This window comes from Paramormyrops kingsleyae, chromosome 25 (assembly GCF_048594095.1).
Source record: "Paramormyrops kingsleyae isolate MSU_618 chromosome 25, PKINGS_0.4, whole genome shotgun sequence".
NCBI classification, from domain to species: domain Eukaryota; kingdom Metazoa; phylum Chordata; class Actinopteri; order Osteoglossiformes; family Mormyridae; genus Paramormyrops; species Paramormyrops kingsleyae.
Genome location: NC_132821.1, coordinates 26,621,902 through 26,636,484, shown reverse-complemented (window position 1 = coordinate 26,636,484; position 14,583 = coordinate 26,621,902). Strand labels below are relative to the sequence as shown.

The 14,583-nt window shown below is 44.3% G+C and overlaps 1 protein-coding gene across 5 annotated transcripts in view; it reads right to left on the bottom strand.

Moving 5' to 3' along the window:
• Positions 1-14,583, bottom strand: part of ndst3 (N-deacetylase/N-sulfotransferase (heparan glucosaminyl) 3) — a 159,699-nt gene that overhangs the window by 61,505 nt on the left and 83,611 nt on the right. For 4 of the 5 annotated variants that reach the window (XM_072706933.1, XM_072706937.1, XM_072706935.1 and 1 more), the window contains one exon: positions 9,356-10,624. In XM_072706933.1, the coding sequence (XP_072563034.1) occupies positions 9,356-10,336 (981 nt within the window). In that variant the 5' untranslated portion in view covers positions 10,337-10,624. Of the gene's footprint in view, positions 1-9,355; positions 10,625-12,683; positions 13,222-14,583 lie in introns of those variants that run through there. The other variant, XM_072706934.1, reaches the window with a different exon arrangement.

Here is a 14,583-nt window from a genome sequence, read left to right as displayed (position 1 = left end):
AAACCACATCCTTATGCCCATGCTTGTTATGGTAAAGCTGAAGAAACCGATTATTAAATTTTACCTATATATAGTTACTGACAATACTGATATTCAGTCAATCAATTCATCCATAACTGCTTATCCAGTCCAGGGTGACAGTGAACCTAGAGCCAGTCGCAGGAAGTACATGATACAAAGCAGGCGACACCCTTGAAAGGATACTAGTACTGACAATAATGACGGTTAAAATGACGTTACAGTAATATCATTAATGACGGTTACAATCACCTTACAGTATTATAAATGATGACGGTTACAATTACATTACAGTATTATCATAAGTCATCAATACCAATATTATTGTCATTGCTTAGTCTTTATCGCTATTTAAAACATCCTTAGTTTCAGCTACTGTTGGAAATAAATAAATGAAAATGAAGGTAAGTGCAATCAAATAAAGACTTGTTCATTTTTGTTTTTTTAATACACATCAAACCTCCAAAATATGAAGAGATCTCTTGCAAAAAGAGAGAATAAATACCTAACAGGTAGGAAATGAGTATTCCGTGCTACATATTAATATCTAGAGCAGTGTTTCTCAATTGGTGTGTCACGATCTAAGAATATACATATATTGTTTTAATATGTTCTATTTACTATTACTGTACTGAATTTTGTGAAATAAATTTGGATCAAATTTAAAAAATTGGGTTGTGACTTAATGACCAAGGAAAAATGTGGGTCCTGAGGCTAGGCCAATGAAAACCACTGATATAGAGTATTCCATGCGGCATCTTAGAATCAGGAGTATTGCATGCAACATCGGAGTAATCTGGAGTATGGTTTGCAGCATCTGAGCATCCAGAGTATCCCATGCAGGATATCATTTATTATGTTTAATATGTTTCTAATAACGAATGTCAGCTCATACATAAACATGAAATAAAGCTGTTCTTTGTAAGAGCAGGCCCAATGGACAGAATCCATTTGAATGCTTTCCCTGCACAGTCAAAGCAAAGCCGGCCATACATCAGTAGAGTGGCTTAGCTTTTTGAACTCATTGTGAAAAAATAAAAAAATGTAAAAAAAATAACGTCACTCAAACCCAGACAGCCAAAATCTTTAGCATCCATACAGATACGCCGCCTTTGATCGGCTGACTGGCTCCTCCGGGGCCTTTTTAACACAGAGGTGAGCAGCAGAGCATGTGACACCGCGTGACGTGAATCCGCAAACGTCACGGCCTTCGGTTTCTGAGGGGCGTCGCATTCAGACATGCCTGAGAAGTGTATCTCGGGGCTCCTTCTTATGCATCAGGAGACAATGAGGGGCTAAGAAGATTTAAGGCTGTGCGCGCTATGTAAGAACGCGTGGACAGGTCCAGACAAAACACCGGCTCGGCTGCCTGTAGCATTTGGGGTTAAATGTCCAGTCTGGTCGTGTGAACCAGGCGTGTGCCATTGTTCCCCCTGACAGCGAAAGCGTTTTCAAACACAAATATGACTTTTTATATGCAATTACTGCCTCACAGCACCAAAAAAAATGCACAAAATTCTTGTGTTTGCTTGCGTTTTGCATCACTTATGACTCATTTTTGTTTCCTTGTGATGAACCTACAGGGTAAACGTTAGAGTGGAAACAGAAATGTTTATATTTTGTAACATCCTTTCAAAAGGACTTGTTTACTCACAAACTAAACCTGAGAACCCCCAACATCAGATTTAAAAAAAAAAAACACATTAATGTGTTATTTTTATATTTTCTGGGATTTTTAATCCTGAAAGACGCTTCATCTCCGGTGAAACTTCAGTGGAATGAGAGGATGAAAACAAACTCAATACTACACAGGTGCTCAAAGCGTGTCGTCACAGCAACCGTGCTCCCACTTCTGCCTCGTCATCCTTTCATACACACAGATGGCCGTTTGAGACAGCGAAAACTGAGCACTTCCTGTGAATGAAAGCTTTTGGATTCATTCCAACATAAAGATAAATACAACGTAGCCATATGCATGCCAATATTGATATTCATCGCTTTTGTAACCATTGCTCTTAATTTTACATCACTGATGGTTTGCAACAGTTTTAGGCCTATGATATATATTTCCCGCAATTGCAGTATAATTCTTCAGCACTCTAAAGCTACCCGCCATTGGATAATGGCAAATTTCAGCTGTTCCTGGTTTCTTGAGTGCAAGTTTCAAACTGAGCCTTTTATAGGTTTGGAAAAAAAAAAATGTTCAGCAAGCAGAATGGCGGCTTTCTTCGTGGTCTTTTACCTGCAGAGTGGTGCTATGAGCTCCCGGAGTAGCTGTTCCCCAAACAACGCTCTCACACAGGCGGACGGGCCTGCGTCTTATCTTCTGGAGTGCAAAGTCACCCAGCCAAAACAAGTGCCTCACCCAGCAAATTTTTTTTTTTTTTTTTAAAAAGCACATAGATAAGCATCCGAGTCCCATGATGTACCGGGATCCCAGCAAGATCACACCCCAACTCACGCCCTGTGCTCTCCGCAAAGTAGCCCCAGATCCCAACATCCCTGACTAGGTTTCGAATGGGTGAACGGCTGATGAATAAATAACTTCGTCCCATGAGACAGACATCCTCTCAACACCAGCTGTGTTAATTATATTAATTATTTTCGCGCGCAGTAATATGCTCTCGTTTCCCCATGAGAAGCCAGTTTATGGATGCATGCTACTTCCATATGCAGCTGCTAGAATTGTGGTTAAAAGGATCTACATCCGATAAAGCAAAAAGGAAAAGACACATACGCCTCGAAACATATATACCTCATACACCCTGAGATGAATTATGATTATGTGCCACATCGGTTGAAGTGAGATGTCATCACGAGGACCTTATACTACAGCAGGAAAGTAATATATACAGTTGGGCCTCACAGAACTCCGTTGATCTATGATATCATTATGCCATTTCTTAGCTAGAGCTATAGAGCTAGGATAACCCTCCTGTAGTCCACGATAGATCTCAAGGCAAAATGAATAATAAGTGAGTCAAAAACAAAAAAAACAAAAAACGGGGTTAGCTGTTAACTGCAACCTTACAGCGAAAACTCAAAAAGCATTAGAGTGTATAGTCTTACTCTCTAACAGCGCAAATCAAAGTACTCGCTGTCCACATGCACTGGGAAACATCCATCTGAACTCTACTGCAAGACTGCAAGATCGTCTCCCTCTGTAGCTTGGAGGTCTGACTTTAAATCAGAGGCAGCCGGTCCATAGAGGCAGAGGAGGCAGTACCTCTAAGGTCAAAACATGAAACAAGTAACTTTAAAATAACCATAATTTTAATTGCTATAACTTTATTGTCGTCATTTAAAAACGTTCTCTCTCTTCTTTTGGAAAATTCACAATTGTAATATCGTAAAGTGCATTATCGTCTTACCTCCTCTTTTTTTTGCCATCAGTCGCCTTTGCATTTAATATAAAGGCAGTTCACACCTGCTGTCAGTAACACATCAAAGTGTAAAGGGCTTGGAAGGGGGGGGGGGGGGGTGACACCCCAGCTTAGTAGGAATCTTCTGACTCAGAATCCGAAACAAGCACGCGTAAGCAACAAGACTTCTTTCGATGTTTTTTTTTTAAAAACATTAGAGCAGACCATACTACACTTCCTCTAAACCTCCTATAAGCACAAAGGGTATAAAACTAGAGTACGACAACGTGTAGTACAATTACTGGGGGGAAGAAAGCAAAATAACGTCTTTACTCTCTCAAATCCCGGTGTGCTTGTCCCAGTTCTTTCAGTGCGAGTTTCTCATTTTAATGAAGTCTGGGTGAGGCCTTCTCTGCGTGAATGAGGATCCCACTTAGGAGTCTCATTTGTTTCACGGTGCTATCAGCACATGGGGCGGGTTTTAAAGAGCCAGCCCCGACATACGTGGCACTTAGATTAATGATTCGAAAATGATCGCCGAAGAAAATGTACTTAAGCCCCATCCCTCAAATATAATTGTTTGGGCAGGCAGAGCAGCAGTGTGCCCTCAAAGGCCGTCCCTCTCAGGGCAGGGCTGCCGTATGTCAAAGCGACCCTGTGGAGCCCCAGGACCATAATCCCCACTCTGGTGCCGATGGGAAAACAGCGTCCCGGAATGACAGCCAGTGACCCGGGAGACAGGTACACCATCATCCCCCGTGACTGGGGGGGGGGGGGGGGAAACCAGAGATACGGCAAATTCGGTTTTCTCTCCGGGATGTTCTGCGAAACGGTCACGGCCAGCGACTGGCCATTCGGAACGTTTTATTTAAAAAAAAAAAATTCAGGCAGGATTCTGCTCGAAAGAGAGAGCCGGCTGAGGAGAGACATCCGAGGGTTGGTCACGTGACACGTCAGCTCAGCTTAGCCTAGCTCAGGTAGGGCCGCGATTAAAACCCACAGAAAAGACCGGATGCGGTAAGCCATCAGACAAAGCCTTTAAATACAAATCATACGCAGACACCAGACACATGCTAATTTGTGGCTTCTGTTTCTCCGGCAGGCTGCAGTATCCAACAGTCCCGATCTGCTGCACAGATCAACAGCTTAGCACGAAAAATATGAAACCTACAGAGCAGTAAAACACACCTGGCAGCTCGTAAACGCTCATTTGCATGTATTTGTCAGGTGGCACCAGCAGCTTGGTTATCGCAGAACACGGAACGTGCAGTGTTACAACAACACAGAACGCCGTGATTAAGAATATGGGCTTTTAGCTACTAGGCCCATGGCGCCACTGGGGGGGGGGGGGGGTGTCCTTTCCAGTCTAGATTTTAACAAAGCGTTTAACCCGAATTCCTTTGTTAGAGCTGCAGTTACATACAAAACGCAGAAGCACTAATGTCAAAATGTATCATTGCAAATGTGGCAGTGCGGCTTAAGTAAGTGTTAATTCAAAATTCATTCTGGTACTAAGCATCTGCTTGGATAAAAACTAATGTAGCAAAAACAAAAATGCGGCATTTCAGGTCAGAGGAAGTGAGATTCGAACAGAGTAGAAACTTTAAAAAAAAAAAAAAAAAAAAAAACTGGCTTTTTGCCATCTTTTTCTTCGCCTCTTCGAAACGACTCACGGCCAAGAGCGCGGCGATGGCTCTGCCAGCCCCATGACTTCACTCTGCATTTTTGTTTTCATCCTCGCTCCTTGCTGATAACTTTCCCCTGGGCCCAACTTTCAACTCGCGCCGCCTTTGAAAAGCACCAGGAAAAGCAAAACACAAAGACGCACGTTTCCCGTGTCAGAACACTGTGTCAGGTTTCTTTACTCCCCCCCCCCCCACTTTTTTCCACCCATAATCCTCATGTATATGCATGCTGGCACCTTACTCCTGGCGAGACGTATGTTAGGGCAGAGCCGATTCTAGAGATCCTGGAAGCTCCATGGGGCCCTGCAGCTCACTCTCCCCAGACGTTGTCAAATTTGTTACCGTTATTTTAGCGTGAAGTCCAAATAAATAACATCAACAAGGACAATTCCATAAACAAGTCCTTTCCTTTGTAAAAAAAAAAAAAAAGAAAAAAAAAGGAATACACAAATAAAGAAATTTTTTTGTTGCGATGTGCTATATAAAAATCGGCCGGCCCTCAGTAGCCTCTTCCCAAATCGGGGCCCCAGGCGACTGCCATCTTTGCCTGTCCTATCGATACACCTCTGCGTTAGAGCAAAGTTTGGGCTTTCCCCTCGAACTATGCATTCGCTACACAGCATAGCCTGAACTCTTCCCAAAAAAAAAACCCAAAAAAAAGTGACCCTGATGAAAACTCAAGGCTGGAAGAAGGGGAAAAATAAATAAATAACTAAATTATTGTACGTGAAGGCAATGAGATATTTTATGCACACAGGACCTCGGTCAAAAATTTTTCGAAGGCAATTTGTCAAAAGCCCCAAGACACTTGAGACATTACTCAGTGCCATAATGGGAGGAGATGTCAGTGGTGCACCGAGAGTGACATTCTAATCTGCGGCGTCGGCCCGCTGACTGATGACACGAGCTGACAAATCAGCCGGCGATTCTGTGCCGCCGAACACAGCCCTGTCTTGTGTGGCCGGGTGGATGTGTGTCGTACCGAGCCTCTAAATGCAAATCGGCTTCTCGTGGCTCTCAAGACGACAGGAAGACAGTAGCTCCCGGGTAGCTGGCGACTTTCAGAAGCGTGACGACACCCTTAGCGTTAGCATTCGAGATAAGATGCCCTGCTTTAGCTACATGCCAAGTACCGGTGATTAACCGAATGTGACAGTATTGGGTTCAGTCTCCAGAAATCACATCATATTACAATCAGGAAAGAAAAACTTCAGCCACACAGTTTGCTGTAATAGTGTGCTTAGCAAATGCATGCGTTTCTACACAGATAGCTTAATCTGCTAAATTAAATTTCATCTCGCTTCAGTAACTGATCGGACATCTTGATTGCGCAAACTTCTGATGAGAAACGGAGTTAATGGAGAACTGCTCCGGCAGTGACTGTTGTCGGCACTTTTCTTTTATGGTTAGATAGCTGAAAGCGAAAAACATAGACGCTGCTACCGAACGTTCGCCTAAACTATAATAAGTTATCCAGTGAGGTCACGGGCATCCCTGTAAAAGACCGGGATGTTTGTTATAATATTGAGAATTATTTAATAGTGACGGCATTAATTAATTAAAATTCAATTGTACAGGTTTAACCCTCTGGGGGCTCCAGGGGAATCTCCAAGGAGGTCAGCGCTGGATTAAGGAAACAATTACGAAATAATCCTGTCGAGTCCCTTCTCTACATTTTTACGGGTACACGCAAATTAATAAGAATCATTTGAATTAACAACAACATTTTACCCATCTATCTGATGACCTGTCCCTTCCTTTTGAGAACTGAACTTTATTGCTGTTGCTGTTGACCAAACTCCCGCCCTCTTAGCCGACGAGCCTCTGCGCCAGACCATAAGATCCAAACACGAGCCAAATATTGTTAGTTTCTAAACTCCAAGCATGAGCCACATATTAAAACACCCACAGGGGTATATTAGGCATCACTCTTTATTAATGTATTTTATAGTGGCAGACGCTTCCAGACCAAATCAAAAATTCCTGTTGTTATGCCGCATGCCATCGTGGTGACAGCCAATGACAGCTTCCACAACCTCTCAGTATTATCGCCAACCGGCATTGTTTTTTCTTTTATTTCCACAGCAACAGTTACTAAGTCAAGACTGAGCTACCTTTCTAAACTTGGCAGAAAGAAAAAAACAAAAAAACAAAAATCAAGCCAGCGAGAACCATAAATTTCTTTCTATGGCAAAACAATATAAAATTAGTTGTGGAGACATTTACCGTAAACAGAGGCTGAGATAATTATGGTTTATGGCAAATACATGGTTGATAATCAAATGGTGCCATTCAGCAGGTGTACGCAGTCGTACATCACACAATTCTGTTGTTGGATTGTGTATTTATAATTACATTTTATACATCTTTACACAGTTTTTATACTATGTTGTTATCCTATACAAGACTTTGTGTAGATAGTTGTGTTGCAGCACACAGCTCGAAGTAGGAAGAGAGCACAGCTGCATGGAGATGCCTGACACAGGGCTGTCTAAGAGTGCCGTCCAGCTGTCCAACATCTGCACAGGAAAAGCAAATTAACTGCTACAAGTTTCAACTCAAGTACGGTTTCACAGAACGGTCAAATGTCAAATCTAATTCTTATTCCCGTATCTTACAATTAAGGGATTAAGAAAACTGTAAAAAAAAACATTGTGGCCAGTTCCGCTGCCTTACAGACATGTTCATGAAACAATGACACAACTCCAGGGGTGTTTCTGACTGCCCCAATTCTTTTTCATTTCACTCTCTTTTTCCTTGGAACCCATAACTCTTCCCTAGTCAAATCAAACATGGCGCTTCATTGATTAGCTACTTCCTTTCATCCAGTTCCAGTGGCTTAGTTACAGACAGACAGGCCATGGAACAAAAAGAGGGGCCGACTCTCTCCACATCTCGGCCGTCCACCTGTTCCCAGACCGGAACGGGTGAGGGCCACAAGCAGATGGTTCTCTGGAAGCCGGAGAGCCGGGATATGCAAATATCACAATGGACACAGGATCAAAAGACAATTTCCAGGGTCTAATTTGATTTGCTTTTGCCATCCCTCTAGGAGTTTGACGCTGACATTTTAGCTGCCCCGTCACATGGCCTAATTCCTCTGTGATCGCTCTGGCCCGGACAAAACTGTTGCAAAAGGCAATTCATATCCATCCTTTAAATTAGCTGCTCAGGGCAAATCCGTAAAAAAAAAATGTATGCGGGTAACCTTTTAATACATCTCAAATGAATAGTTCAGAAATTAATTTGCAGAATTAGCCTGGTAAAATAATTCATCGCTGTATTTTTTTTTTTTTTTTTTACTATAGCATCTGCTACTCAGTCGGTAAGTTATTGCTGGTCAGGTATAGACATAGTTTAGTATTCCAATTATGTTTCCCACTAAGGCACATACCTGATCTAACAATCTACGACATGGTCTTGAGAATGCTCTTTACTAATCAGCCTTGTAAAGTCAGACATATGCACTGCAGCACTTGCAATCTTGTGGCCACATGGTTTAAGAGGAACATATTTATTATCATGCTGAAGGTAACGTCTCGCAACTTTCATTCTGATGAAAGCAATTGAAATAATGGATTGAGTCAGCTTGGATTATATTATTGTCATATCCTGTTAAATTTATTTGAGATCTGAAATGTATGAACATTTTTAAGACTTAAACTCAATCTTTTCCCTTACACATTGCAGAATCATAATCACTCTTTCAACCCAATACATACACTATTATACATCACTTGAGTAATATTAGTAAGTACTGCAATATTATTTCGGATGCAAAACGTCTGGTTAGCCAGCAAAGTCCCCAGTAGTCAAAAACAACAAAACTGCTGAGTTACTTGTGGTAAACCACCAACGGCACTTTATTCTCAGCAACATTTTGGTATTAATCTACCAACACTTCCACCCGTGCTGTATGAAAACAGGACACTGTCAGCATTAACACTGAACTGCTCAACCCATTCTAAAGGTACCCTGGAGCGTAATAACTTTGAGAGAATAGCAACTGCTTCTGAGATTTCTCAGCCAGAGCTACCGAATCACTTTGCATAACTTGATGGCTTTATGCTGTTGTCACACGTCCAGCCATTGGCCTGAAAAGCCCTCAGTAAGTCATGAAGTCACAAGACAATAGACCAAGTAGAGGCCTTACACTGCCTCTATAGTGACTGAGTGCCGGAACGTGAGAAAGTGTGAATGAAAGCCATCGAGGCTTTTATCCCTCTTAATGGGGCCCTTGGCCTGGCAAGAACAGGCTGATGATATCTCCTCAAGTTTCTCTTCCCTTACCTTAACGTCATTGACGTTCATCCTGGTGCCTTCCTTCCCGACAAATATGTCGTCTATGTCCACCAAAATGTACCTTTCCAAGGACAGAGATAGCTTCTTTCCCGAGAGGAAGGAGATGGCGTCAACGAAGATGAGCCGGTGCAGCCAATAGCTGAGGCTGTGGCCAAACATGACCCGCTGGATGCCGTCATGAAGGCCCAGGTCCTGGATGACTGTGACGTGCAGAGATTGGCCGGAGAGAGCCGGTCCATTACTACTGTCCAACTGCCTGGACTTGGCCAGGAGCACGGGTTCATACGTGGAGTGGTTGGACTGGAACACCGTCCAGTCTTCCCCAGGGAGCGGACCTCTATCTGCTTCTGCTTTGGTGATGTGGAGCAAAGGTGAGCGGGGGTTGACACAGCAATCCTTAAGGCCAAGGTTGGTGTGAAGGTACAGGGGGAAGCCCTTGAGCTTTACAACCGGTGGACTGTTTTCATTCGCCTTGTGAAAGCCAATAATTCCCACACTATACTCCACACAGTACTTGTCCAGAAGGTCCCTGTTCCACAGGTCCATGTTGACGTACTTCATCATGTTCTCGTAGATGATGAGAGCATACCGTCCTTTACCCTTGTTGGTAAGGGGTGGAATGTCGCCTTTTCCCGGCGCGATCTCCGAGTGATATCGAAATTGGCTGGACTCCAGAATGGCTATAATATCCTGCCCCAGCTGGGAGTACTGACTCTCGACAAAGACCAGGACTACAGGCTCCTTCCTAGACGTGTCGATAGGCTTTGCCGTCTTCAACTCCAGGAGCCTATAAGGCAGAAACTTGAGGTCCCCACAATCCATGCCAGCCGCCCGGTCGGAGATTTCCAGCTCTTGGTTGTTGCCGCTGTACAGGTAATAGGCCGAGACGATGATGCTCACCATACAGAAAGTAGTGAGCAGGATTACCAGACGCCTCAGGTTACGCCGCATCTTGGTGACGAAACTCATGCCGAAGCGGCGAGCCAGGCCCGTTGGTTTCGCTTTGTGTGTGTGTGCGCGCTCTTCCACGGGTCACGTGTTCCACGGTGGCGACGTCGCAGGGCTCTGTAGCGTTCAGAGGGTTTTCATGTAACCATTGCAGTGCATGGAGGACCGTCGTTCAGAGGCGGCAGTGAAAGTGGCCCGCTTTTGGCACACGCTGGCGGGAGGACGATTCACTGGTCGGTCACACCTCTTTCTTGAATGGGGATAGACGACGTAGGCAGCCGAGGCCTGGTGCAATTTCCTCTGTGTTATCTGTAGGAAGAGGGCGAGAGAGAGAGAGAGAGAGAGAGAGGGAGGGAGGGAAGGAGAGAGAGAGAGCGCGGTCGTGTGAGTCTCACAGAGGGAACAATCATGTTATTTACAACTCGAGAGTTCCCCCCTTGCCGCCTTTCTGAATGTGGGGCTGTCGAATCATCAGCCACCCCTGAGCCACGGTCGCCGTGTGTATCGGGAGGTCTAGAGGGCCCTGTCAGAGGAGAGGTTAATCCTGAGGACCAGAAAGAGCCCTCCAACCCCAAGGGCATTTCCTCTGCCACTTGCCAGCTGTGGCCACAGCTTCCCCCGAGTGGCCCCGTGCGGATGCCACGCGACGACGACTTCAGCCGGGGACGGGGGCCGTTCACAACAGCAACCAGTAGCTTGATTTAAACACATACGTACATAGCGAGAAGGAGCAAAAAGATTTCTCAATATTTATTTTTTATTAATAGGCTGACAGGCTTGGCCCAAAGCCTCACTCCTCATCCTAACTGAACCGCTGAGAGAGACGACAATTTAACCACAGAATATTCTCATTATTTTGATAAAATTCCACCTGTAGTCCACTTGAGTCTTTCAGCCGTGTCTCTGTTATCTTTATTCTGACAGAGGTGGTCAGACTATGATAGCAACTCACTGGTGGTTCTTAATTCCTTTAACGATCTTAACAGGAACTTATGCAGCATGCAACTGAAGATTAGCAGCTCGACGCGCACACACTGAGCACCAACTGGTGTTTTTATCCCGAGGAAGATCTCATTCAGGCATCTCGCTTGCTGGAATAGACGCGAGAGCCATCCTCTTTAACTCCTCTTTCACAAGTAATGACACCTCTTTCAAAGAACCACTTCAATACACAGAGGAACTCCATACAGTCCCACAAATAAAAGGCTTTTGGTCTCTTATTTTATCCCTCTCTTGCAAAGTGGGAAGTAAATCTGGACAAAAACCAAGCACTTTCACATGCTGTGGCTCTGTATGATTTATGGAACGAGTCCCAGGACTTGGCCGAAACTTGGGGAAGATATACCTCTGTTTTTCTGCAGTGTCATATTAGCTGGGAAACACGCTCTATGACTTATCTAGGTGGCAGATGAGTGATGTCCACTAACCGGATGTCTCATGGTGTGAGAGGTTCTGAAAAGCCTCTATTTACATGCAAATTGGGTTTCACCACCAGAGGGCACATATTGCCAACTTGTTCCAAGAATATATAACTTTAGTATTTTTATATTACTGTATTTTGAATAATACAGCACATCTATCAAAATAGCATAGTACTTAAGGCATCACAAATTGTGTCACACAAAAACTAAAAAAACCGAAAAGCCAGACATCACAACCTCTCAAACAACTAAATAAAACAATCGCAGATTGTTTTTTTTCCCTGCACCACTATTTATAAGTGAGTAATTCTTAATCTAACACTTGCAGCGCCCTGAAAGACTCATTACACACTGCCGTTTACGAATTTCAGCAGGAATGACTGAAAAGTTTACATCACATACTACTCCAGATGTCCGTCTAGCAAGACAGTTAGATTACCTTTCATCTAATAAACCAAGGTTAACTTGCCTATGTTTGCATCTAATATAAATATTTAACCACAGTAATAACAATTAATTCCCGTAATTTGCATTAAATGCAGCGCTACAACGGCACATGTTTCTTCATAATATATGCTTTCTATAAGGATTTTCATACTAATTACGTTTATTGACATCATTCACGTAACACGTATTGTGTAAAGGTTAAATGCATTGTCAATGCATTGCAATATAGGTTTAATGAGCAAAATATAAAACGCTCTCCAGATGCCCCTATCTTTGATCGGCAGCAGCGTTTGGTGCTCCCCACAGATAGATACAGGACTGCCCGTCTTCTCGTCTGTAGAGTTACAGAAACAACAAGGCGGAGATGCTCGCGGCGGCGCCTTAAAACCCGCCGCGAGGCTGCCTTGCACGCGCAGACGCTCGCGAACTCGCGAATATGCATCAGTATTTCCTGCCCGTAGCCCCGGAGTCAGAGGCTGGGAAGCAGCACGCTCACTTACCTCCAGCTGAAATGGGACTCCTGCTGGGGGAAGAGGCAGAACAGAAGCCCCTCGTTCTGGAACAATTTCTGGGAGAAACTCCTTAAAATGCTGCTGCTCTAGTGACTGAACGAGGGAGTCCAATCCCATTCTCTACACAGTGCTATTTGAGGTGCAGCCAGCTGGAATGATTCAGAGCTTCATTCACCATTATTCTCCCGCAACCTCTTTCTCTGCTACACGGATTATAGCAGCGGCAAAAGACACAAGAAGTATTTAATCACCAGCACGAGGGGGGGAAAAAAATCCGGGCAGCTGCTGCCTCCGTCGCCTCCGTTAGCCGAGTGCTGCCGTCTCCCCGCGCGCACCTCGGGAAGTGAAGCACGAGCCGGTGTGGGAGAGTGATTGACACAAACAGCCAATTCCTCCAGCTAATCACGCTAGTATTTCAAGGGCTAGGAGCCATTTTGGTATCACTTAGCCGGCGGGATGTTACACATGAACACATTCTACTGGGGAAGCCAGCTCAGCGCTTCTGCTCAATATCCTTGTGCGTTTTTTCATGATTGATTGCATATTCCCAACGGGTGCCCCAGACCTGTCACCCTGCACTCACGTAACTTGTGCTAGTGCACGTTGAAAAAATCTGGGTGGGGGTGGAGGGGTGTAAATAAACTGTTTCATAGATTTATTAAGAAAAAAATATATATGACATGCCTAAATAATGTTGTTATTTCCGCGGTTTCTACCCTGGGGGTATGACTGAGGAATTTGAAGCTTTAATTAATATAGTTGATAGGAGATCTATGTACATGTTTTCTAATGCTTACTGAGCCATTAATTGCAAAAAAAAAATTTAATTAAACTCTTACTTACTGATTGATTTCCCTCATTTTTCTGCATGTGGTTTCTAGAACGTGTGTCTCAGCAATGCAACAGCAATAGGCTGATGTAATCTATGTAAATGGGGACCAACACATGGCATACGAAGATGCAGGAGCGAAACGTCGCCTCCGAGGCGACAAAGTACTTAGCGGTAGGTGGATCTGTCAGAAGTTCTGGTTTTCCCTTAGCAGAGAAAAGCTCTGCCACTTGCACAAAGCTACTTACTCCTAATACGGAAAGTACAGGAATGCAAAGTATTTACCGCCAAGGTGCATCACTCCTGGCCGATGACTTTTTCAAGGAGGGGGGGGGGGGGGGATCAGAAACTTAAATAAATAAAGGTGGGGAGATGCATAGGGGGAGCTTCTGATCTTCCCACGTTTCCTGGATGCCCTGACCGCTGGCTTTCCGCCGAACGAAAACATTATCGTAGATCGAGACAGACATGCGTTTGTTAGTGGAATTCGCGGAGAGTAAACACACAGAAGTTATTTGTCCTTAAAAGAGGCCCCGGACGTCTTGAAGAGACTGATTTACGATTTAAAGTGCCATTCGTCGCAGCGTAACGCACCAAGAAGGGCCTTGTCTCAGTGCCATTCTCCCTCATTGTGAGAGCAAGGGCTTTGAGATGCCAGCTATTGTTCCTCATTAAAGAAGTTCCTAGATATTGCGCAGGGCTTTCATTAGCGTCGGCTCATTTATACCAAATGCGCAGAACTGGCAACATTTCAGGAACACCTCCACCATCGCCGCCACCCCGAAACGTGTCTGAACAACTCCAATAACAGACGCAAGTCAACAAGTAAGACTCACACCCGCAAAATTAAACGTTTATTTAATTGTCCCTTTTGGGTCGGCATCCCCGGTCCGTCGCCTACTGTGCGTCGTCGGGGTGATTTGCCGGAGAAAGATGCCGACCGCAGGGGAAGTTCATTTTGTAGCGACGAGCGAATGGAGAGGTGATTGCCTCTGATTCAGATTGAAATCCACAAACAAAGGGGGCCTAGGTGCCATTGTTGTGTGGTGGAGTAGGCAG